Source organism: Lynx canadensis, chromosome B2 (genome assembly GCF_007474595.2).
Source record: "Lynx canadensis isolate LIC74 chromosome B2, mLynCan4.pri.v2, whole genome shotgun sequence".
In the NCBI taxonomy this organism is placed as follows: domain Eukaryota; kingdom Metazoa; phylum Chordata; class Mammalia; order Carnivora; family Felidae; genus Lynx; species Lynx canadensis.
The window spans coordinates 8683686-8709041 of record NC_044307.1 but is presented as its reverse complement, the minus strand read 5'-3'; the positions used below and the strand labels follow the sequence as shown (position 1 = coordinate 8709041).

The 25356-nt window shown below is 43.8% G+C and overlaps 1 protein-coding gene across 5 annotated transcripts in view; it reads left to right on the top strand.

Moving 5' to 3' along the window:
* Positions 1-25356, top strand: part of CDKAL1 (CDK5 regulatory subunit associated protein 1 like 1) — a 714482-nt gene that overhangs the window by 92973 nt on the left and 596153 nt on the right. For all 5 annotated transcript variants that reach the window (XM_030314751.1, XM_030314750.1, XM_030314749.1 and 2 more), the window contains one exon: positions 20369-20453. In XM_030314751.1, coding sequence (XP_030170611.1) covers positions 20369-20453 — 85 coding nt within the window. The remainder of the gene's footprint in view (positions 1-20368; positions 20454-25356) is intronic.

Below are 25356 nucleotides of genomic sequence, written 5' to 3'. Positions count from 1 at the left end.
GTTTGTTGATCTAGCCTGCAACTGTGCAGAATTCACTTATTCTGGGGTTTTTTTTTTGCAACTACCTTGGGATTTTCTACATAGATAATCATATTATCTGCAGGAAAGAGACAGTTTCCTTCCTTCCTTCCTTCCTTCCTTCCTTTCCTTCTTTCTTTCTTTCTTTCTTTCTTTCTTTCTTTCTTTCTTTCTTTCTTTCTTTCTTTCTTTCTTTCTTTCTTATTGGTATGCATTTTGTTTCCTTTTCTTGCTTTACCATGCTGTTTATACCTTCTTGTATTACATTGAATATGAGGTGAGATTAGACGTCTTTGCATGGTCCCTGATCTTAGGGGCCAAGAATTAAGTCTTTCACTGTTAGGTATGATGTTGGCTATAGGATTTTTGGTAGATGTCCTTTTTTGTGTTTGAGGAAAATACCATTTTCCCCTACTTGATGAGTGTTTTTAGCATTGAATAGGTGTTGAATGTGTTATGGATATTTAAAAATATTATGAAGGAAACTGGGTTTTTCTTTTTTAATTGGAAATAGGGTAGCATCTGAATAGTAAAATGTTAAAGCCTGAATGTTATCTAATATATATAGTACTATAGGCATCAAATATTACTGGCTCTGAATCAGCTTATTTCTCACTTACAGGGAAAGATTTATAAAAATCATTATATGTGAATATTCTTTGTTTCTCTTTGACTTTTAAAATAAATATTCCCTTCAGCACTAAAAAACCACACGTTGTCAATGTCTTTATTGGTCCTGCCACTGACATTGTTTCCTATCAAGGGAAAAATACCTCCATTGGATAGAGAGTCCTATTCCTTATTTTGTAGTGCTTTCCATTCTTTTGCAATTTTTGTGTGTGTGTGGCAGCTATATATTCTTACATTGCCAAGCAGCCTGCCTATCCGATCACCTTGTTTCAAAAGTAAAACAAAACAAACAAAAAAACAAAAGAAAAAAAAAAAGAAAAAACGATGTTTACAGTAGAGGTGCAGAAAGAGCATTACTGAAAATCTCGTTTTCAAAACCATTTGCGAAGAAGCTGTTCAGTCACTGCCTCATCACCCCCAGATTCTTTTTTTTTTTTTTTTAAATTTTTTTTTTAATGTTTACTTATTTATTTTGAGAGAGAGAGTGCACAAGCTGGGGAGGGACAGAGGGAAGGAGAGACAGAATCCCAACCAGGCTTCACACCGTCAGCACAGAGCCCGACGCGGGGCTTGAACCTACAAACCATGAGATCGTGACCTGAGCTGAGATCAAGAGTCAGAGATACCCAGCTGACTGAGCCACCCAGGTGCCCCACCCCCAAATTCTTTAGTGTCTGTTTTCTGCAGAGTTATTCTTTTACGAAACCAGAACATGACCATGAAAAAGGGGAACCAACACTTGGGGCGTCGCTGCCACCTCATTGTCAGACCTCGTTCATGTCGTTCACTTGAGTGCCCCTTACAGCAAGGGGACCCACTGTGTGATTATGTTTGGCATTGAGTTGTCATGTCTCTGTAAGACTCCTTTAATTTGGACCAGTTTTTGTCTCTTTCCTTGTCTTTTCATCTTTGACGTTTTTGAGGAGTGTTGCCAGTGATTTGAGTGATTGTCCCTTGATTTGTGTTTGTCTGGTGTTTCTCATGAGCAGGTTCAAGTTTTGCATCTTTGTCAGGAATATCTTCTGGAAGCGATGCTGTCTTCCTCTCTGTGCATTCTGCCCTGTGGCACTTGACTTTGATTTGTCCCGTTATCGTTGATGTTAATTAACTTTGATCAATATGTTAAGGTGATGCCTAGTGAGTTTCTATGCTGTGAAGTTACTTTTCACCCTTACTGTGTATTTTGTGAGATGGTGTTTTAGGAGTATGTAAATTCCCTGTTCGTCTTGAGACCTTTGACCTCCCCGGGACTCTTATACTCTTGTACCTCGCTGCGTTTTTACAGGGATGCCTGCTTTCCCCTTCTGGATTCCGGCACATTCTGGGCACGCTCCTCTACAGCTGCCCGGGGCCATCCTCCTGCACGTGTACCCACAGCCCTCACCCTGTCTATGCTCTGACAACAGGCACTGCCCCATGTGTATGCCCTCGTCACTTCCTTTGGGTTTGACACCCCATGCCAGGCTGCCCTTTGGCACACATGCCCATCTCATTGTAGGGTAGCCCCGACAGCCCAGGTGGGGCCATCCCCTGTGGACCTGCCTGTCTCACTGTTCTCAGGCTCTGAGGCCCTGGGCTGGGCTGCCTGCCTCGCTGAAGCTCGCCCTCTGCTCGGACTGTGACACCTCATGTCAGACCACTGTCCTTTCTCACCATCCCCACCCTCTTCATTTCTTGGGCACTGATGCCCCACGCCTTCCTCATCCTGCTTGTGCCCTGACACCCTCTTCCCTGTGGAGGGGCTCTGGTATTCCTCCTTAGACCACCCCTCACCTTCCCCTAGTACCACTGCCTGCCTGGTTCAGCCCCACCTAATGGCTTTGTGGTGAATTGGTTGTAGAGAAGGGTAGGGAGGGTAAGGGGAGCTGTTCTCTTGGTAGTTCTATTCTTTTAGTTGTTTTAAAAAATTTTTTTTTCTTTAAAAAAATTTTTTTTAACGTTTATTTTTGAGACAGAGAGCGTGAACGGGAGGGTCAGAGAGAGAGGGAGACACAGAATCTGAAACAGGCTCCAGGCTCTGAGCTGTCAGCACAGAGCCTGACACGGGGCTCGAACTTACGGACCGCGAGATCATGACCTGCGTAGAAGTCGGACGCTTAACTGACTGAGCCACCCAGGCGCCCCTTAAATTTTTTTAATGTTTATTTTTGAGACAGAGAGAGAGCCTGTGTGTGTGAGCAAGCAGGGGAGGGGCAGAGAGACAGGGAGACACAGAATCCGAAACAGGCTCCAGGCTCTGAGCTGTCAGCACAGAGCCCCATGTGGGGCTCGAACCCACGAACTGTGAGACCTGAGCCGAAGTCGGATGCTTTAACCGACTGAGCCACCCAGGTGTCCCTCTTCGTAGTTATATTCTTAATCAGCCCTGTTTGCTTTCTCACCCCTCCTTTCTACTTTGTAGCTCTTTTCACAAGGAGTGGCGATCATTTGTAACATTCTCAGTGTAAAATTCATTTTTCTTAGGGAAAACTTGGTGAGTATAATGCATGAATAGAAATGCGTGTGCAGAGTTTAGTTGTTTTAGGCATCATGAAGGAAATCATCCTTGTGCACGGGAGTGGAGGCAGCCCACATCAGAGCACCTGTCCTCAGACGGGAAGTCGGTAGTGCACGTTCAGAGTGTTTCAGCCCAGCCTTTAGAGCCAAAGATCCACCCTGGCCCTACCTCCTGGTTTCCCGCTTATGACGCCTTTCTGCAAGTCACGACATTTTTGTATGTCTGTTTCCTCATCCCTAAGATGGAGATCATAAATAACTTACCTCATGCGACTGTTGGGGAGCTCAGATGAGATAATGTGTTTAAAAATGCTTTGCAAGTGGTAAAATGCTATGCAAATGTGGTTATTTAGTTCTAATTTATTGCCTAGTCAAATTGAAATCTGTAGGAAATTAAGTCAAGCATTTTAATTGCACTTGTAACTTCTAGGCAAATTCCCTCTGATTCATAAGGCGGAGCGGAGGTCAGCATAGTGTTTGTTCTGTGCTGCCGCTTTCGGTCCATTGTTCTGTCGCCATTACTCAATCAGGCAAACACACCTCTTTTGAAGTCCTGCCCACTCACTGTGCCCGTGTGACATATTTCCGTCTTCTTGATGGTTTTCACCCCTGCCGTGCACCCGTCTTCCTCACCCCATTGCCTGCTGTCTGTCATCCTTGGTGACATCATCATCGTTGACCTTCCAGGAGTTCGTTCGTGCACTTACAGTCGCTTGTGGCACAGCTGTGCGTGGCGTGTATCTCCGGATAGGCGTCTTCAAGTGAACATGTCTCATGCCCGAGCTACACCCTCCTTCTCTGACCTGCATCTGTGCTACGGGGGTCACTATTTCTGTCCCCTGTCTAGGTCAGAAATCTTGAATTCTTCCCCCTGTCATTTCCCATGTCTAGGCAGCTACTAGCTGTTTTATTTTTACAAAAATCTCTTTCCTAATCGAGACTTTGTTTTCCCATAATTAATTAACAGTCTACCTTTGGCCCTTATTACCTAATCCCTGATCCTTTGAAACAACCTCCTTCAAGGCCAGCATTAGAACCTTAGCTTGTCAGGTCCAAGCCTGGGCCGCTGCTGAGTAATTGGATGAAGACTTTCTGGGTCTGAACCAATTCTCCGAGGAGCCAGTCCTCAGATGAGCTAGTCAGATGATAGAGAACATGGCTCTAGAGCCCCATAAGAACCTCCAGATGGTAGAGATCAGGCTTGAGGAAGAAGATCTGCCTTCTCAGGCCCAAGGTTGTGCGAAAGCCTCTGGAATCCAGGAAGACCTGATCTCTGGGACAGACTTCCATTATCTAAATAGCTGCTGTTAACATTTTGGTACATTTCCTTCTAATCTATTTTTAATGCATAGAGTTTTTTTTTTCTTTTACTCTTCCCATAGTTATTACTATATGCGTAAATAGCATAGTACCTATTACGTGAAAGTAAACATTTTCCATGCTATTTTTGTAAGTGTAATTTTTTAATGGGTATATAGCATCCCGTAAGATTGTGTGGTCTTTGTTCCTTTTAGAACAATAAGCTCCCCCGGGAGAATACTGGATTCTCTGTCAGAGCTTGACAGCAATGTCTCCTGAAAGTATTTTTCTAGTGTTAACTTTTGATTGCTGACATGAACTAGTCTGTTGCCTCTCATTTGGTATTGATGCTTGCTCATTAACAGGGCTTTCTGTGTCCTTGATTTTTGCTTTTCCTTCCTCCCTCCCTCCCTCCCTCCCTCCCTTCCTCCCATCCATCCATCCATCCATCCATCCGCCCATCTGCCCATCTACCCACCTACCCACCCACAGTGAGAGCATATTCTCTTCTAAGTCCTAAGTCGTAAGTTTGCCTCTGGGGATTTAGAATGGCTAGTCCATTGAGGGTCTTATCCTGGGGGAGACGTATGTATGAATCTTAGCTAGGATGTGCCATAGCTAGTCTGGGCACAGAGGAAGCAATGCCTTACTCTTTCTGAAGAGGGTAAGGAGGGCCTCTTAGGGGAGGTGACATGTGACGGAGTTGTGAAAGTTGAGTACGAGCTTGCTGGGGGTAGACTGTGGAAGAGACATTGAGGCAGAGGGCTCAGAAATGAGAACTGTGATGCTGTGGCTCAAGCTCGTCTCTAGTGGGTTTTTCTGGGTGCTTTTATTTTTAATTTAATTTATTTTTTTAAATAAACTTTGTCAGAATTTACCATTTTTTAAAAAAGCTTATTTAGGGGCGCCTGGGTGGCTCAGTCGGTTAAGCGACCGACTCCAGCTCAGGTCGTGATCTCGTGGTCTGTGAGTTCAAGCCCCGCGTCGGGCTGTGTGCTGACAGCTCAGAGCCTGGAGCCTGTTTCAGATTCTGTGTCTCCCTCTCTCTCTGACCCTCCCCTGCTCATGCTCTCTCTCTGTCTCAAAAATAAATAAACATTAAAAAAAAAAAAAACTTATTTATTTATTTTGAGAGAGAGAGCCTGCCCAGTCGGGGGAGGGGCAGAGAGAGAGGGAGAGAGAATCCCAAGCAGGCTCTGCACTGTAAGTGGAGCCTGATGTGGGGCTTGAACTCACAAACCGTGTCATGATGACCTGAGGTGAAATCTAGAGTTGGGTGCCCCGGTATTATTTTTTAAATATTTTTATTATAGCTATCCTAGTAGATGTGAAGTGATATCTCACTGTAATTCTGATTTGCATTTCCTTCATGGCTAATGATGTTGACCTTCTTTTCATGGTTACTTGTTTATCTTTGGAGAAATGTACATTTACATCTTGTGCCCATTTATAATTCGATTATTTGTCCTTTTATCATTGAATTGCGATAGTTCTTTATATTGTCTCTAGTTTTTTGAAGCAAAATTGAGACTGGAATACATTATTTTTGATTTTGTCACTAGAAAATGAATCAATCAAAATAAATTTGAAATTACCTACACTAAATGAAATTTAAATCGGAAAAGTAGATTTGGAGTTAGAAGATATTAATTTTAACAGGTGGTAACATTAATATATACCACAAATCAAATTCAAGTTAAATTATTTTAGTTGTTTAAGATAATTTTCTTACCTATGTATATTAGCATCAGATAACTAAATATTTCACTCCTTATCACAAGCTGCTGTGACAGATGAGCAAGGTTTTTAATACTTTCTTCTTTCCCAAATAGTTCTCTAAGGCAGTGTTGTTTCTTCTTTTTGTTACTACTTATTTTTTGCCTGAAATTGGTAAAACTTATCTGTAATTTTAGAAATCTTGAAATGGCTATTTTGGGGATATTATTTATGAATATCTGTCCATCAGTTGAACAATTACTGGATGCCTGCTAGGTAGACATACAGCCAGCTTGTTTTGTTTCTCTCCAGGGGTCGCATTCAAAATATCTAACGTTTTTGTGGCATGGACATTGACAGATCAGAATGGACACTGGCCTTAAAGTACTTGACTCAGCACATTGTTTCATTATTTCATTCAGCGATCTCTGATGTTCTTCTTTGCACTTTGGAGTCTAGCAAACCTAGGTCTCGTCCGTAGCTTTATGTTCGGTGTGGATCTTTCCTGCGTTGGCAGTTTCCTCTGGGTATTTTTCTTTGGATTACCAAATTGGTCATCGTTTTGATCCAGTAAGTTTGCAAAGTTAAAACCCAGAGGTAGCTCTTGTATTAGAGATGATACTCAGGGTACAATCTAAACTTCACTTCAAGGAGATACTTCTTTCCTCTAGAATTTGTCCTGGAAATTGGTCATTCGTAGCAGATGACTCCACTGATCTGTGCTAAACTATTGAGAGTTTGTATATCATTCTGAATGAAAACCAGATGCTTTGCAATTTTGGTAGTGAGTGGTTTTTTCAGTTATGATTTGCTCCTTGGCTAGATAGAACTCTTTTCAGCATATTGCTGTAGAGGTACTTGAATGAGGAAGGAAAGTTCCCCTAGAATACTTGAACATAAGGTTACGATGGACCATCTGCCCTGGAAAGCCATCCTGGCACCGTTCTGGCCCTGGCTCCCTGCTGGTGGCCTCTGCCCCTCCAGCGTGGACTCAGGCAGCCCTGTGTCACCACAGTCCCCAAACTCCGGCTTTCTTTTTCATCCGCTGCATCGGGTCACCGGCGTGCCCCACCACATCAGACGGGGTCGTGAACACGGTGCTGAGAGCACCACCCAGGACTTACAGAACGAGAAGGAAGAGGGTGGAGAGTGGAAGGTGCGTAGCTGCTAGTGGGAATGCTAATGAGGAGGATGGAGAGCAGGAGGCCGCCGGAGAGGTGGGCCAAGAAGGGGAGGGGCGTGAGGGCAGCAGGAGGATGGAGGTGGTTCCGGCAGAAGACGATGAGGAGGACGATTGTCAACACCAAGAAAGCAAAGACTGATGAGGAGGACTAGACAGGGGGACAGAAAAGACCGCTGTGACCTCCACTTCTTGTCCCAGAATCTGAACGTGGTCACGTGTGAGTAGAGAGCCTGCCGGGGACAGTGCCTGTCGAACGTGACACCGGCCTCCTGCCTGCAGCCAGGTCTACGGCCTGGCTTTGCCGCAGGGGAGGGAAAAAAGAACCCATGCTCCCACGGCCCTGCTCTTTTCCTTAAAAGTACTTTAAAAAAGGAAATTTGCGTTTTGATTTACATTTTATATTTTCGTTCCTCTTGTGAGGGGCCGGCCATTTTTTAATGACCTCAGAAGATCGAACCAGCTTAGAGCCTTCTGGCCCACTTCTGACTTGACTTGTGCTGTGACGTGTTCATTATGCTGTCAAAGGAGAGAAGAAACTGGTAAAAAACAACGACTTATTCCCGCATCTGTAGCTTTGTGTATGTATTTAGCTGTACTGTAAGTAGTGGTTTTATGAGGTGGTTAAAAGGCCAAAGGTAAAAAGTTCCTTCCTTTCAGGGAAGGAGACGGAAAGGAAGGAAGGGCAAGGAAGGAAGAAGGAAGGAAGGAAGGAAGGTAGGAGGAAGGAGGCAAGAGAAGAAAGGAAGGAAATGAAGGAAAAGAAGGAAAGGAAGTAAAGAGAAGGCAGGCGATCTGCCTTCCGTCCGGACGGAAGGCCTTCCTTCCTTACTTCCCTTCCTCTCCCTTCCTCCCTCCCTTCCATCCTTCCCACCTTCCCACCTTCCTTCCCACCTAACTACCTTCCCTCCCTCCCAGCTGCTGTTTATTTTTTGGGTCTGTTTAAGTGTGAAACATTGTTCCACAATAAAGTGGAATTGTATATTGCTGAGTTCTTAAAAAAAAGATACAATTGCATTTTTTAATAACTCTGTTTTTTTGTGTGTAGTAAATGATCAATAGTGACTTATTTTCTCCCTTACCAAAATGTGGTTTCCACTAGCTGCCAGTAGTATGTATCTGATTAACCCAGTTTTCCGTGATCCAGGTGTACAGATTACCCATGACTGTCAAAGCAGAAGCTCTTGCTTTCCTTTGGTTCCTTGAGAGTTTTCTGAGGTGCCTAATTGCAGCCATAGGGAGGCAGGAGACTGTTCCGGGGGTCTGGGGAGCATCCTGATGCGTACGGGGTGATGGCAATGGGCAGAAAACAGAAACAGACATTCCCATCAGTTTGGAGGTGAAATCCTCCGGGAGGGGTTGGATGTGCTGCAGGGGATGGCGATGGAAAAGGAATGGTTAAAGGTGACTGTCCGGTTCCTGGTTTTAGCATTTGGGGAGATGGGCCCTTCACAGAGATGGGAAGGACTGGAAGAGGTAACATTTAGTCGCTTGCTGTTGGGCTCTCAGCTACGATCTGCTGACTGTCCTCTGTCCCCGTCTGTATTGTGTGGGACTGCATTTCGCAGTCTTCTTTACCTTTCGGCTTTTGTGGGTAGGACTGGCCACTGAGAGGCACCGAGGGAAGGCTGGAGGATTGGAATGGGGAGAAGGTAGGGTATTTTCCTTCCTCTCTTTTTGCTCCAGGTTGTGTCCCAGGGGACCAGGCAGTTTCATTCCTGTGGCTCAGCTCCTACCAGACAGCAACTCCCTCCGGCAGCCCTAGCTCCCGTCGGACAGCTCCAGCCTGAGGTGTAGCCCCTGCCGAATGATGGCAGCTTCTGGGCTCTTACAACCCCACCTCTTCTGATGGGTCCCTCCAGCCTTTAGGCTGCTGATGGTTTCTTGCTGTTACTCACGTCCTGTTGCTCCCCGTTTCCTGTTTGGTGTCTTGGCTTTTCCATCGCCCATGGAACCACATTTCTATGTTTTTCTAAAATGTCTGGAGTGGTTTCCTCACTAGAATGAACCTGATGAATACAAGGGTGAAAATTGAGTCCAGTTTCAGAAATGGTTTTTTGTCAAGTTTAATATTTCTGTGATGCGTTCCACTGGAGATGTTATGGGTGAACTGGATAGTGGGCTCAGACAGATGTCTGATCTGAAGTATAAATTCGGGTGTGTTGCTCAGCATAGTGGTAGTATTTTAGACCATGGAGGACGGGTCGGGCTCATGGAGTGAACAGATGAGAAGAGAACAAACTCTAGGACGTCAGGAGGTCTACTCATGGAGGGCAGAGGGGGAGGGATAGGGGGGTCGGGGGGTAAGAGGAACGGGAGTGTCGTGCTGTTGACACCGACAGGAAGGGGGTGTCGGGCGGCTGTGTCATGCTGCTGCAGCGTTGTGGCGTCTGGTTGGTGCAAAGGAGTTCTTGTGAGATGTTTGGGAAGGGACCTGAAGAAATGGGAAGATAGCAAGATTCAGACAAGCTACGGTTTTTATAATTGCTTTTTTTTTTTTTTAGTTTCAAATGCTTAGTTTTTGAATATGCAAGGAAGTCTTCCTTTTCCCTTGTCTCCTGTAAACCCCATTTCTGCTCCCTCCATCCAGTTCCAGCCGTTGCCATTTATTTCTGGCACCCGTCCCGACGCTTTGAGGCAGATGCAGGCACTTGTGATCACGGAGTCTAGATTTTACCCCACGGCCCCAGTAGTAGCATACCGTGTGCATATTTTAACATCTTCTTCTTGGGGGAATGTGTCCTGGTGGTCTTTCCGTTGTAGGATTTAGAGGCCAGTCATTCTGCCTCTTTCGTGAGCAGCCTTATAGCAGCCTCCCTTCCGAATGTACTTGGAACGCCTTTAACCAGCCACCTTGTACTGTTGCAAATAACGCTGCAGTGAATGACCTTGCACGTGCATAAATATGCTTGTAAGTAGGCTAACTCCGTAGACGCAGGACTTCTGGGTCAGAGGATACGCCTCTGCCCCTCGAGTGGATGTGGCCCGAATCGTGTCCGTAGATGCTGTGGTGGTTTACGCTCCCACTGGCACTGCCCGAGAGTGCCGGCTTCTCCATGGCAGTGGCAGCACAGTGTGTTATCAGGGTTTTGACACTCCAGTAAGTGAAGCACGGCGCGCTTGGCTTTTCTTCATGCGGTTTTAATTTTCATTTATTTCAAGATGGGATTGGGGCGCCTGGGTGGCTCAGTCAGTTAAGCGGCCGACTTCGGCTCAGGTCATGATCTCGCGGTCCGTGAGTTCAAGCCCCGCGTCAGGCTCTGGGCTGATAGCTCAGAGCCTGGAGCCTGTTTCGGATTCTGTGTCTCCCTCTCTCTGACCCTCCCTCGTTCATGCTCTGTCTCTCTCTGTCTCAAAAATAATTAAACGTTAAAAAAAAAATCAAGTTGGGATTGAACATCTTTTTTGTACGGTGAAGACCCATAGGTGTTCCTTTTTGTGTGAACTCTTAAGTTCGTATTCTTTGCCCCCTCCCTTTTTTTTTTTCTATTGGAGTTTATTCTTCTGAATTTTTGAGTTTTACTCGTGAGGCCTGTGGGCCCAAAAGCTCAGAGTGGCGGGAGCAAGAGCCTGCAGGGTACGCCGACGCGCCGTGGTTCCGGACGGAGGGGTGGCGGCCGGATCGTGAAGTGTCCGCCCGGGTCCGTTTGGTTCGTACATCGGCCCTTACTTTATGAACCTACTGAACATACAGAAATCAATGCCCTGTTAGGGATTCCTTAGATGCAGTGACTTCTGAGCCAATTATGTGTCAGGATCAACAGGGCAATTTAATTTGGAAAGATGATGGGGAATATTCGCAATGTTCTCTCCTACACAGTAAGGCAAAAGGGTCCGTCCTGCACTCTGATTTTGATTATGACCAGCCCCTTAGCTAGTGTAATTAATTTTCAGTAGTTATTGGTAGAATTTTGCCAGCTTTTATTTCTCATTTAAAAAAAACCTTCTTTTCCTTTCATACACTAAACAGAGTTCAAGCTGACCCTTGGCTTCATCTTATTTCTGTGAAGCACTCAGCAGGACTCGTTTTAAAAGAACAAACTTATTATACGAGCAATCTCTAAGGATAAGTGCTTCCCTGTAGGAGCTCCTATGTTCTGCTTCGCTCAGAAACACACTGAAGAGTCCCCGATACTCTACAGGGGAGGGTCACTTCTTGCTCTGAGTGTTTCAGACTGGGAACTGACTGGAGACGCTCCGTCTCTTTCTTTCATTTCTGCTCTCCCTCTCTCTCTTCTTCTCCCCCCCCCCCCGCCCTGCTTATTCTTCCCATCCCCCCCTACTCCTCCCACCCTAGCTGGCTGAGGGCAGAATACTTTCTCACAGATCATTTCCATTGCTTTTGTAAAACCGATTTTGAAAACATGGTTACTCCATTCTGTTTACACAGCCCCTACGGAGAACAGTGAATGGAACAGAGAAGAAAAAATGAATCCGTTGACCAGAACTCTCATTTTGCCTTTTATTGTTTTTAAGAAATTACTTATAAACATGCACCTCAACGGTGCTTTTAAATTCTCCTCCTAAAGCATATTCTCTGACTGTGTGGTAGGCACCCAGTGATTCGTATCGCTAAATAAAACTCCCTGGGTATGGTTAAGTGTAATGGACATTTAAACTGTTTTTGGACTTGCCTTCCAGAGTTCCATAGTAAAGAAACTCCCCCAGAAGGCTTTGGGGTTAAGGCAGTCAACTTTTTTCCCCCTCTTTGTTTTGTTTTTAGTGAGTTTTTATTTGTATCATCTTAACCTGCCCTACTTAATCTATGACTAGAGCCCTCTCCCTTGTCCTATGCAGCTGCTCTGGTGGACTTTCAAATGGAACAGTAGCAGAAGATAAATGTTTTGTTCGAGTGGTGCTGACTTGACCCGTGCCCATCTCTTCTGTGATGCCGCCATTGTGCGGAAGCCTGCAGGGTGAGAGGAAGCCGGGGTGGCTGTGAGAGTCAGCTGTGCCTTGGACTCAGGATCCTGCACTCATTTATTAATTCTCTTTATTTGCATCGTCTCCTACGGATTACAGAAGGCCAAGAGCTGACACGTTTCAGGATCTTGGAAATTTTGGAAATAGCCAAGCGGTTCCTTTTGAAGCCTGATTATTAGTCTTCTTAGAAATACCGTGAGGCAGTCTTACAGCCATGCAATACTTCTTTGTTTTGTTTTTAGATATTGTCTGTATTATTTTTGATCAAGAGGCAAAAAGCCACTAATGAGGCATTCTAATTTCCTTGAGTTTATAGTCTCTGGAGTCAGTTTGTCTGGATTTCTAATCCTGCCCCCCACCCCCCCTTGCTGTGTGATTATAGGCAAGTTACTTTTCCTTTCTAAGTCTTAGATTCTCTCTCTAAATTAGAGTAAAGTGAACCCACCTCAAACTGGGAGGATTAAGTCGGGAAAAAAAATGAGATGATATGCTTGGCTCATACCACTCGATGCATAATGTATACTCAGTAATGCTAGTTATTAGCAGTACTGCTACTCAGATTTTTATTACTTTAGGCTTAAAAGTAATTTATCTAGCATATATAAAGAAATAGTTTGGGAGAGTAATGCTTTTGATTAAAACAAATAGTAGTTTGTTTCTCTCTCCTCACACTCAGCGTAGGTGGTGTGTCAATGACGTCATTCCTTGGTTCAGTAAGTACAAAAGCTTTTAGTCCGTGAGGAGAGAAGTCCCTCAGACAATGTTATATGGGTCACTGTTTTCATGATGGGTCTCTAGCAGGAAAATAGTTTTTATATTCTCACCTTAAAATGAAAGAACCGCTACTGATTCTAAGCTCTCTGGAAAAGGAAAACTTAAAATTTTTTCTAAAAGGGTTTTGATTCATTTTCTTAAATGAAAAAAGCAATAGATACTTAAAAAATTGAAAGTAATACAGATGGATATAAATTAAATATTAATGTTTCCTGTCTCAGGATTAAACTCTATACAGTTATACAAGTAAGGACCATAAAAACAGAAAGAGAGAAAGACTATAAAAGGAGCGTATGAACACCTCACTCCCAAGGACAAACACCTCAGTTTCATGTATGTGTTTTCAGAAATGCTCTTTACTTAGAATGGAATTTGCCTTAAAAATTTTTTTTCACGTATTTTTCAGAGAGAGAGAGAGAGAGAGACAGACGGAGTGTGAGCGGGGGAGGAGTAGAGAGAGAAGGAGACACTGAATCCAAAGCAGGCTCCAGGCTCTGAGCTGTCAGCACAGAGCCCAACGTGGGGCTCGAACCCATGAACCGTGAGATCATGACCTGAGCCGAAGTCAGATATTCAGTTGTCTGAGCCATCCAGGTGTCCCTGGAATTACCGTTAAAAAAAAATTTTTTTTTAATGTTTATTTTTGAGAGAGAGAGAGAGAGAGAGAGAGAGCGAGCGAGCAGAGGAGGTGCAGAGAGAGAGGGAGACACAGAATCCAAAGCAGGCTCCAGGCTCTGACCTGTCAGCACAGAGCCCAATGCGGGGCTCAAACCCATGAACTGTGAGATCATGATCTGAGCCGAAGTCAGACGCTTAACTGACTGAGCCACCCAGGTGCCCCTGGAATTTCCCTTTTTAAAAAACAAATACAAGACCTGCCCTCTGCACCTTCCTTTTCTTTCACCTGATGACTTAACAAAGATAATTATAAAATAGCATTTATAGCTTTATCTTGCTTTTTAAGCTGAGTGGTTTTAGCAGTAGTCTCATTTATTTTCACAGTTTCCTTATAATGGATATGTAGGCTTTCTAGGTTTTTTGCTTTGTCAGTAATGCTTACTGAGATTTGTAAAATTGATTACTTGTCTCTCTCTGTGTATGTGTGTATAGGTGTACGTGTGCATATATGTGTGGGTATAAATACACACGTGTGTGCTGCAAGTAGCCCAGAAGCGTGTGTCAGAGAAACCCTGATGCACATTTAAATTTTTGAGAGCAGTTCTACATTGCATTCCAGAGAGTTTCATCCGTGTAGACTGCCGTCGGCAAAGCGAGGCGTCGGTGTCCCATTTGCTTTGCTAGCAGTAGGTAGTGTCGTAGGTTTTAATAGTTTCCAATTTGAAATGAGAATATAAGATCTTACTTCATTTTGCATTAAAAAAATTTAGTGAGATCAGTGCATATCAAGATAAATTCCTAACAGATCAAAGATCTGCACGTAAAACCATATGTGTATTAGGAGAGGACATTGGCAAACTCCTTAGTAATCTGGGAATAGAGGAATCTTGTTAATTATGACTCAAAATCTAGAAGTAATAAGAGGAGAGGTTGATGAATTTGTTATCTTAGAAATAAAACTACATGAAGACGGTCTGTAAGAAAGTAAAGTGACAAAGTGGGAAAGAATACTGGAATATATCATCGACAGAGAATTAATATTCCTTGTGTGTATTTGTGTATATTAGTAATTAAAACAAGATAAAAATGTTTAGCCTGAGTGGGGGGGAATGGGCAAAAAGACATGAACAAATGGAAAACATTAAAAAAAATTGCAAACAGCCCTTAAATATATGAAAAGATGCTGAGCTCCTTCATAACAAGAGAAATACATACTGACACCTCCCTGGGACCCAGCTTCCCACCAGATTGGCATAAGTACAGACGTTTGATAGCACGCCGTGTGGGGGTTGATGTGGGTCAACGGGCAGTCTCACGCATCGCTCATGGAAATGCAAGGTGGTGCACCCTTTATGGATAGGAATTTCTAAGTATGTAATGGAACGACATAAAAGTTTATCCCTTGACAGCAATGCCACTTTTTGGGGCTTGATTCCGAGGGTGATCTGGGAAGCATACAAAATGATACAGGCACAGTGCTTTCATTGCAGCCCTGTTTTCAGAATGAGAGACTGCAGATAATCAGATCTTGACAGCTAGGTCCCATCTGGCTAGTCTGAAGCTGGTTCCCTTCCAGACCAGTCCTGGTGTCCCGGCTCTGGCGTTGGCAACATTTGACTTCTGTGTAGATGATTTTCAGCTGCACGTCAGGCGTCGCCTGCACCGGAGGCCACATCTCAAGTGGCAATCTTTCTTGGATCCTCTCCAAGCCTGTGCCTCCAAGCTGGCTGCCTTCTTACTGCCTTTCCCTTCCTGGGTTCATTCTAGCCCATCTACCTAGTCCTTCTTTCCCCAAGTGGTCTTCTCTAGCTGCTGCTCCTCCGACACTGGAGGTGTTGGTGACTAAAATGCTCCGATGGAGGCAAGACTGTAAGGCGTTAACTGTCTCTTTGCAGACATTTAATCTAATAACCAAGTCATCCACTAGCGGTGCCATGTTTGAACGTTGACTTTATTTTGGGAGATGGGTTCCTGGAAAGGCAGTTCTTCTGGCATTTCTTGATTCTTCTAGAAGGTGGACAGCGCTCATCTGGTTGATTTCTGTTTCTGATGCCATTCACTCCTACCCTGCTAGTGTTGATGTTTGAAGTTGGCATGTATCTTCAAATTGACAAGAACATGACTACAGTCTTCTGCCCCTCTTGAAGAGCTGTTACACAGTTGATGGTGTTTCTGACAGTTGTTTCTGGGCATCTTAGAACCCAGAAAATGTGTTTATAAGGGGGCAAATCATGTGGAATCTGCATTCTTTATGGGCAAATCACTCCCCTTTTGTAGTGAGTTTTTCTGTGTTAGTTGAAAAAAGGGGGGGGGGATCTTTGAATGATTGTGGGTTGGCACAGAGAGACAGAGATTCAGAAACCTTTCTTTAACTCTTAGCATTTAACATAATTGATTACCCCTTTTTCAGATAGTTTTTTTCTTTGGATTTCTGTCACACCATGTTTTCTGTCTTTTATCCTCTTATCTTGCATGCTGTGCCTTTTCAATGTCCTTGTCCCTCTCACCTTCTTCTCCAGACCTTGAATGACCCGGTGTTCTGCCCTCTACTTCTTTCTCTCTCCTTTCTCTTTTTCTCCTGTAATCTCGCCCATTCCTGTAAATTCTGACATGTTCTGTAGGGTTTTGATTCTGCTATTTGTCCAGGCTGAAAGACTCCCGCGAGTTTCGGTTTCTTTTATACCAATAGCTGCTCAGTATTTCTAGTTGGAGATTTAATAAGGATTTCAAACAAAGCACGGCCCCCTAAAACCCCTATTGATTCTTTTAGTCCCCAAATCTCTTTTTTCCAGCCTTTCCCCAACTCAGTAGATGGCACCACAAACAACTGACGATCAGGTCCAAGTTCCTTCCATGTGCTGAGGAATCCTACTTGATTCCTTCTTGCGCTATTCCTGTCTCGTCTACCCATGAATTCTTTTGATTCTACCTCCGAAATAGCCCTCCTCCGTTTACTTCTTGCTTTTGCCGTCGCTGTAATCCCAGTCCAGCTTATGCCGTCCTTTTCACTTAGTCTTAGACCAGTGTGTCAGCTTCCAGCTGGGTTTCTGGACTTGACTTTTTTCCCTGTTTGTAGTCTTCACAGCACTTCTGGAATGGGCTTTCTGAAGTAGAGATGAACTGTTTGAAACCCAGTGGTGACTTCCCGTTACGTTTACAATGCTGTGTTAAGTAACGATTGGTTTCTGCCTGCCTCTCTGACCTTTCTGTCCCGACTTTCACTGTGTCCAGTCACACTGTTCTCTCTGGTACTGGAACGTGACAAGTTCAATCTTGTCTCGTGGCCTTTATTTTATACTTGCGGTGTTTTCTTCTTGAAATGCTCTTTCTTCTGGTCTTTGCATGCTAGGTTTCTTTTGTCACTTAAGTCTCAACTCAGATTTGAGTTGAGGTCTCTGAGACCTATTTTGGCCAGCAGCCCCCTAATTATTCTTTGTCTATTACTCTTATTCTCTTTTTTTTTTTTTTAATTTTTTTCAACATTTATTTATTTTTGGGACAGAGAGAGACAGAGCATGAACGGGGGAGGGGCAGAGAGAGAGGGAGACACAGAATCGGAAACAGGCTCCAGGCTCTGAGCCATCAGCCCAGAGCCTGACGCGGGGCTCGAACTCATGGACCGTGAGATCGTGACCTGGCTGAAGTCGGACGCTTAACTGGCTGCGCCACCCAGGCGCCCCATACTCTTATTCTCTTAATATCACTGGCCAGTACCTGAAATTACCTTGTTTTCTGTCTTTTTTTTTTTTTTTTTTTTTTTTTTAAATCAGACTTCCTTCTCAAGACTTAAACTCCTTGAGGGTAGAAACTCTTTTCACAGCCATATCTTCTGTTCCTAGAATGGAGCCTGGCACATAGTAAATCCTCATTGTGTTATTGTTGTGTACTGACTGATTTGTGCTTGTAAATAGTGTGTTTTGACAATATTAAGTAAGATGTACTAACACAAAACTGAGTTCAGAAATAACTGGATAAGAGACTCTTGTGTTCATTGGAGAAGGGACATTGTCTTTTGAGGGGTGGTTAAAAAGTTGCGCAATTTTGTAGGCATTTTGGTATATTCATCAGGTTCCTGTTCATTGCAGTTAGATCACTGAGCGTAACAGTCACCTTATTCTGAGAGTCCGTACATTCTGCCACATTGCAGACGTAGTGGAATAATTTGCCTTATTTATTGCTGGAGTTCTTCTTGAGATGGCTTTTGTTGCAGTATGTAGGGTGAGAGATGGCTTTAAGGTGACTGAGTAGAAGAATGTGCCATGATACAAAAGCTGGCATCTGGTGCAGATAGTTCTGTCTTTAGGTGTTTGTTGATTTTAGATAAATGCCTAGCCTTTATTTATTTATTTATTTTGTCATTAGCTAACAGACACCCATGACCTTTACTTATCTGTGTAATACATTGCTCGGAGTTTAGGATTATCTTTAAAATTCACCATTCCCCCAGTACATACTTAATGGGTATCTCCCATGGACCAGGTGTTGTAATAAGTGTTGGGGGTATAACTGTGAATAAGATCAGGTCTCAGCCCTAAGTGTTTGTTAAACAAATTGCTGAAGCTTATTCACGAACATGAGTCTTGCCTTCAGAGCTTTAGCAGAAAGGCGGAAGTGCCATGTGCATGTGGTTCCGCGCTAGGGTCTTCCTTCTTCTCTTGAGCCTCCTGGCACATTGTTCAGTGTTGCATGGGTGTTTGAATGTTCGTTCTGTGCCCATCGCTGTATTAGGCCCCGGACATTCAGAGGGCAGCAGATAAAAATGCTGTCTTCAGTATGTCTTATGTAGCAATGAAGACAGGCTGTGGGGATGAATTCTTTCCATACGGAATGTGAAGTGCGGGAATAGTCTTGGCGCAGTCTACCATGGGGTGCAGAGAAGACGCATCTGCGGACCTCAGGCTGCACCTGAAAGATGAGTAGGAGGTAGCCAGGTAGGCAGACGAGTGAAGCAAAGATATTGTAGCCCGCTAGGTAGTGCAGGCTTTAGCAATTACAACCGGTTTGCTGTGGCTGGAGGGAAAGATGAATGTAGGGAGAAATTCATACTGAAGTTGGGGAGGTAGCTAGATCTGGAAAGGCCTTGATCACCACTGGAAGTCATCAGACGATTGGTATTAGAGGGAGGTCTTTCAAGCGGCATTGTGGAGAATAATTAGGAGGGGACAAGGGCAGGTAGGTAAATACTCATCATTTCTGACTTTGAACAGGGAAGTGACATAACCAGATTTTTTAAGTAAAAGGTCACTCTGGCTGTTGGGAGGGAAAATAGACCATGAGGTGTGGGAGGGGGATACGGATGGAAGGAGTGAGACAGGGAAGGAGGGATCGTAGCCTTCAGCTGATAAACAGGTAGAGGCACCTTGTCTTTAATCGATTCAAGAATTTTTTGGTCTGGTGTCTATAAAAATATTTCATCTTTTTTATAATAAAATATTTGGGGAAAAAAAAGTCTTTGCCAATTTGCCAGAAGCTTTGATGTGCTCGCCATCCCTTTGACAGAATGCTGTCACTTGAGGTTCCCTTCCTGGGTGGAGAATGTGCACACTGACATCGGCTTGTCCTCGTGGTTCTTCATGTCATTACACCTTAGCTTCTGGTATTCCAGTCGTATACGTTGTGGGTGCTACAGTCTTCGATTTCGGATTTCTTTTCGTTGTGGGAGTCCTGTTTCGGTGTGTACGTCCTGTTAGACAACAGGGTAGCTGCAATAGCATCAAACACCGTAGGCATTTACAAACTCGCTTCGTAAGTTGATGGGTTTGGATTCTCGGTTGCACTGCCAGTGAGTTTGTCATCGTAGGGAGTCCCCCTCCACAACCCCAGCCCTCATCGGCTGTTTCGGTGACCCGTGGTCAGTCACAGTCCAGCAGCAGGTGGTGCTCCTTGTGGCATATTGCTAGAAGGTCAAGTAGTAGCCTAACGCTACGTCCCAGTGCCTGTGTGTCCACCTCCTTCATCTCCTCATGTGGACGTTTTGCCGTCTCACTTCGTCACTAGGGGAAGGGTGAGTGCAATACGGTGAGATACTTTTACAGAGAGAGACCCGTTCACATAACTTTTGTTGCACCATACGAGTATAATTGTTCGATTTTATTATCAGTTAGTGATTCTCTTACTGTGCCTGATGTATAAATGAAACCTTATCACAGATATGTATGCACAGGAGAAACCATAGCATCTATAGGGTTCAGTAGTGTCTGGTTTCAGGCATCCCCTGGGGGTGTTGGGACATGACCCTACCCAGGATGGGGGGGACCACATACATAACAATATTGGATCAAACTGGTGAGAGGCGTGAAAGGCTCACTTTGACGTAAATGATTAACTTTTTCAGGGAAGACAAATTATAGTTTAAACAGCATCTCAAGCTGCAGAATATTCAGTGTATGATAATATCTCCGCCTGGAAAATATTGACACGGTCCAAAAAGGGGCAGTTAACTGCATATTCCACTCACGTGTTTGGAAGTTTTTAAGTAAGGGAAAAAAATGCTTATTTATACTTTCACTGAAAAGGTACAGCACAGGTTCTAAATTTTTGTATTTCTCACGAATATTTCCATAGTCTGTAGAGCAGTTAGGGAGCGTGATGCCGTTGACAATGTACCTGACTGTCCACTGTGTCTGTCACCGTGCTGTCGGGGTAAGCGCTTGAGTGATTGTGAATGGTTAAATGCGATACTGAAATTTCTTTTTTATATCTGTTTTTTAATAGAAAATGCATCAGACGCAGATCTATGGCTCCTGAATAGTTGTACTGTAAAAAACCCAGCTGAAGACCACTTTAGAAACTCCATAAAGTAAGTGGAAGTTGTTTTTTCCCTGTTTTTAAATAAGTGAAGTAAGAACTTCAGGAAATCAACTTCTAAAAAATTCCCTAATAATAGGGGTGCCTGGGTACCTCAGTCAGTTAAACGTCTGACTCTTGATTTCGGCTCAGGTCCTGATCTCTCCTGATTCGTGGGTTCGAGCCCCGCATCAGGATCTGTACTGACAACGTGGAGCCTGCTGGGGATTTTCTTTCTTCCTCTCTCTCTGCCCCCCCTGCTTGTGCGCACTCGCTCACTCTCTCAAAATAAACTTAAAAAAATAAAAAGTTCCCTAATTTTATACATACATATATATAGTATATTTATAATATAATTCATATATACATATATACACATGTATGTAAATGTATACATATATATGAAATTTAGTATGTATCAAAAAAAAGTATGAATTGGAGTTTTAAGATTATACTGTTTTGACTTTACGTGATAAAGAATATAACTTTAATGTGGACTTTTCCCATGGGTGATTTGAATATTCGTTGAGTAGTAATGACGTCTTCTTCTCAGGGAACCCAGTCTACACTTGTTGGATCAACTCAAAACAGTCTTTCCCTCTTTTTTCTTTCCTGCCCATTAACATTGTTCTCGATACTAACGATGCCTGGCCTTGAGGGGAGTGAAGTTCAGTGGAGGAGAAGGGCATCTAAGTCCTTCTTTCTTTTGTTCCTTCACGTTCAAGTGAAAGAAGTATCCTTTTGCATATGTGCTCTATATCTTCTCCTGTTCACCTTCTTGGAAACCTTGGTTTATAAATTATGTCCTCCTTTTCCTATGTTTTCAACGTCTCTTCATCTCACTGGTGCCTTTCCATGGGTACTGAAGCCTCAGGTCTGATTAGTCCCAGGGCCCCCTTGTAGCTATCCCTGCCCAGGACTCATCAGTCCCGGGGCCCCCTTGTAGCTGTCCCTGCCCGGGTCTCATCGGTCCGGGGCTCCCTTATAGCTGTCCCTGCTCTGGTCTCATCGGTCCCGGGGGCCCCTTGTAGCTGTCCCTGCCCGGGTCTCATCGGTCCCGGGGCCCCCTTGTAGCTGTCCCTGCCCGGGTCTCATTGGTCCCGGGGCCCCCTTGTAGCTATCCCTGCCCAGGACTCATCAGTCCAGGGGCCCCCTTGTAGCTGCCCCTGCCCGGGTCTCATCGGTCCCGGGGGCCCCTTGTAGCTATCCCTGCTCGGGTCTCATCGGTCCCGGGGCCCCTTGTAGCTGTGCTGCTGCTTTCCTTCTTGTCTTTCCAGCCAGACTTCTCAACGTTTATTTATTTTTGGGACAGAGAGAGACAGAGCATGAACGGGGGAGGGGCAGAGAGAGAGGGAGACACAGAATCGGAAACAGGCTCCAGGCTCTGAGCCATCAGCCCAGCCCAGAGCCTGACGCGGGGCTCGAACTCACGGACCGCAAGATCGTGACCTGGCTGAAGTCGGACGCTTAACCGACTGCGCCACCCAGGCGCCCCTCCAGCCAGACTTCTTACATGCTCCACCTCTCCACATCCCGTTCTTACTCAGCCCCCATGGGTTTTTCTGTCAAACACATCAAATGAAATATATCAGACATATATGAAACATGTACAGTTTACATAATAATAAACATAGCACCTATATAGCAACCACTCAGTGTAAGAATTACAACATTGCCAAGACTTTAGAAACTACCACGTGTCCCTTTTTTGTATCCTATCCCTAAGAAGTAATCTTTACCTTGACTTTTGTGAGTTGTTCCCTCACTTTTATTAGTAAATCTACATTTAGGTAGAGTATCGCCCCAAACAACGTGTGGTTTAGCTTTGTCCTGTTTTGAACTCCATTTGTTGGACTTACTGATGTTAGAGATTGCTTCTTTTTCCTCAGCAATAGGATTTTAGATTTATCCATTTGATGGATATAAAATAACTGGTCCTTCTTATGTTTCACTGGATGGATTTGTCACCGTTTGTTCATCTTTATTGATCGAGTACTGAGTTTTCCCAGTGTTTTGCTTTTATGAACACTGTTGCTCTGAACATTGTGAACTTTTCTGGGGCACACGGGCAAGCGTTATTTAGGATACGGACATAGGAGTTGACTCACTGGGTCACAGGTGAATGTGTATTCAGATGTCAGTAATGTCAGACTCTTCTTCCTGAATGGATGTACCAGCGTTCACTGCCTGCAGTAACGGGTGTGCGCTACGTTCTTGCCAGTTCTCCATATAGTCAGGCTTCTAGGTGTTTGCCGGTCTCGTGGGAGAGGTGATGGCTCACTGTGGTTTTAATTTGCATTTCCTTGATTACTAATGATGTTGAGCATCTTTTTATATGTTTATTGGCCATTTGGGTCTATCTTTTTTTGTGAAATGGCTTTTTAAATATTTTTTCCTGTTCTTTTTTTACTGTTTGTGGGAATATATTATATGTATTCTCTATACTAATCTTTACATGTTGTATAGGCAGCAGACATCAATTGTAGCTTTTTTTCCCCCACTTCCTTTAATGGTAATGATGAAGAAAAATTTTGGATTAAAATTTTTTTTTCCTTTGGGTCTGTGCTCTTACTATTTACGAGGCTTTTCTTTACCTCAGAGTTAAGGTATTCTGTAATCTTGTCTTCTAAATGTCTCCTCTTATACTTTAAGTTTATAATCCATCTGTTGTTAATTTTTGTTGTATGGTACCAGGAAGGGGGTCCAGTGTCCTTTTTTCCCCCCATGTAGAAAGTGAATTTTTTCAATATCATTTACTGTTTTTTAAAAAAAATCCATTCTTTTCCTTTTGTGTATGTATTACTCACTCTGATGTTGAGTGTCCATAGATGTTTGGGTCTGTCCCTGGGATCTCTGTGTGGTTCCATTGATCTCTTTCTTTCTTTTGGTGCTGTTCCACACAGTGATTGATACAGCCTTATATTAAGTCTAGATATTTGATATCTACCAAGAATATCTTGGCTTTCTTTGCCCTTTGTCCTTCCACATAAATTTAGTATCAGATTCTAGGTTCAACAAGGAAGAAATACTGTTGAGGTTCTGATTGTGATAAGATTGAATCTCATGGTGACTTTGAGAGGAGAATTGGCATCTCTACATTTTGAGTTTTCCAGTCCACGAATAAGGTATCTGGGCCTTCTTTGACTCTCCGGGAATGTATAATTTCTTCATATAGTACCTGTACTTGTTTTAGATCTTTCCCCTTAACAGTGTAGGGACAACCACATTATTCCAATATCATTTATTATTATATAAAAAAACATGTTATTTCTCCTTGTATCTGTACAGTATTTATTTTTATACTACTGTACAAGGTATTTTAAAAGAACTATTTTTCTAGCCATGTTTGCTCCCTTGGTCTCTCAGGATTAATTCTTGCAGCAGTGGGAAGGATGGTTGGGCGTAAGGACAAGTACAGCTCAGGAGTCCATGGAGGGCAAGAGTTGCAATAGTTTAGGAGCCGATGACCTCATCTCACATGGAGGCGCTCGGGTAAGGAAGGAAGGAGTTGACTTAAAGAAGAATTCTTTATCCTTTCAACATTGATGAGTATGACTCTAAGACCACTGGCTAGAGTATAATGGGGAATGCCAGACGGGGAGTTCAGTTGGAGGGAAGACATGTTTTGGTTTGGAACAGGCTGTATTTGAAGTCACAGCTATAAATACTCTAATAAAGTGATGATCCTATTTGATCTTTATTGAGTGCCTTCTGTGTGCTGGGCACTGTTTGGAATGCTTTGCCTCAGTGGGATATCACCTAGCTTAATTTTTGCAGTCTGTCACTGAGTTGTGGCTTACAGCTTTATTCCGCTTTTCCAGATGAGGCAGCATCTGTTTTCCAGAGGAAGTTCTGTAAGGCCGTTCAGTTCCCAAATGGTGCAGTTGGGATTGTAACCTAGGCAGTCTGACTGGAGTCACTGTGTTCAGTCATTTTCTTACTGTGGCCCCCAGATAGAGCGGTCAGGGAAGCGTTTGTAGGACTCAGGCAGTCATCAGAGGGACCAACACTAAGAGACAGAGTTTATACTTTTTGCATAGAAGTGATAGCTGAATGTGATGGTATACTCAACTCAGAAACTACAGGAGGAGCGGGGGGTGGGGGGCCACTTGCACTGCGGTGGGGAACAGAGGAGGGTGGTGGAGATGCAGGGTGGCGCGAGGGAGTGGAGTCACGGTGGGGAGCAAGCCGAAGATGATGATTGCCAGATGCTGCTCGTTTTCAAAGTATGCTTTTCATTTTATGAGAAGTCGGTCATGTCCCCAGGTTATCTACTCTTTCCTTCTAGGAAAAGGTAAATAAGATGTAAGGGTATTTTCATGCTGTGGATACCCCCTCCGTACAGAACCCAGAGGATTTGGTTTCTGTGATTCTGTTTTGTAATGTAGCTAATGGCTGTGCTCCTAGACTGTTTGTAGACTCAGATATAACGTGTGTCAGTGGGTTTTGTCGTATACATGGCTGTGTTGTGAATGTGGTTCCCAGGAACGATGCGGTGTTGGGATGATTAAATGAAGTCATCCCAGGAGAAAACCGTCTTTAAACACTGGTGGCAGCAAGCCCACTCCTTTAGTGCACTCTTCTGCTCAACTGAAAGAAAAACGTAAAAACAGTATTGGAGGTGATTAAGTAGTGTTTTTTTTCTTTTAATGGCTTTAAAGGCTTTTGGTAATCACAACCAGTTCTTGTTAACATAAAGCCTATGCCAGTATTTGATTTGTTTCCAGAATAAATATAATCCGGTAAAAGACACAATAACAATGCTGAGGAAATGCCAAATTCAAGTGACATTTTTATACATGGAGAGACTCTCAGTGATGTCCTGCTTGTGTCAAGCCTCATGCTTTACTTTGCTGCTTCCTCCCTTGTCGTCACTATCTCTTAACAGAGGATGGGAGATGAATACTTTACGCTCT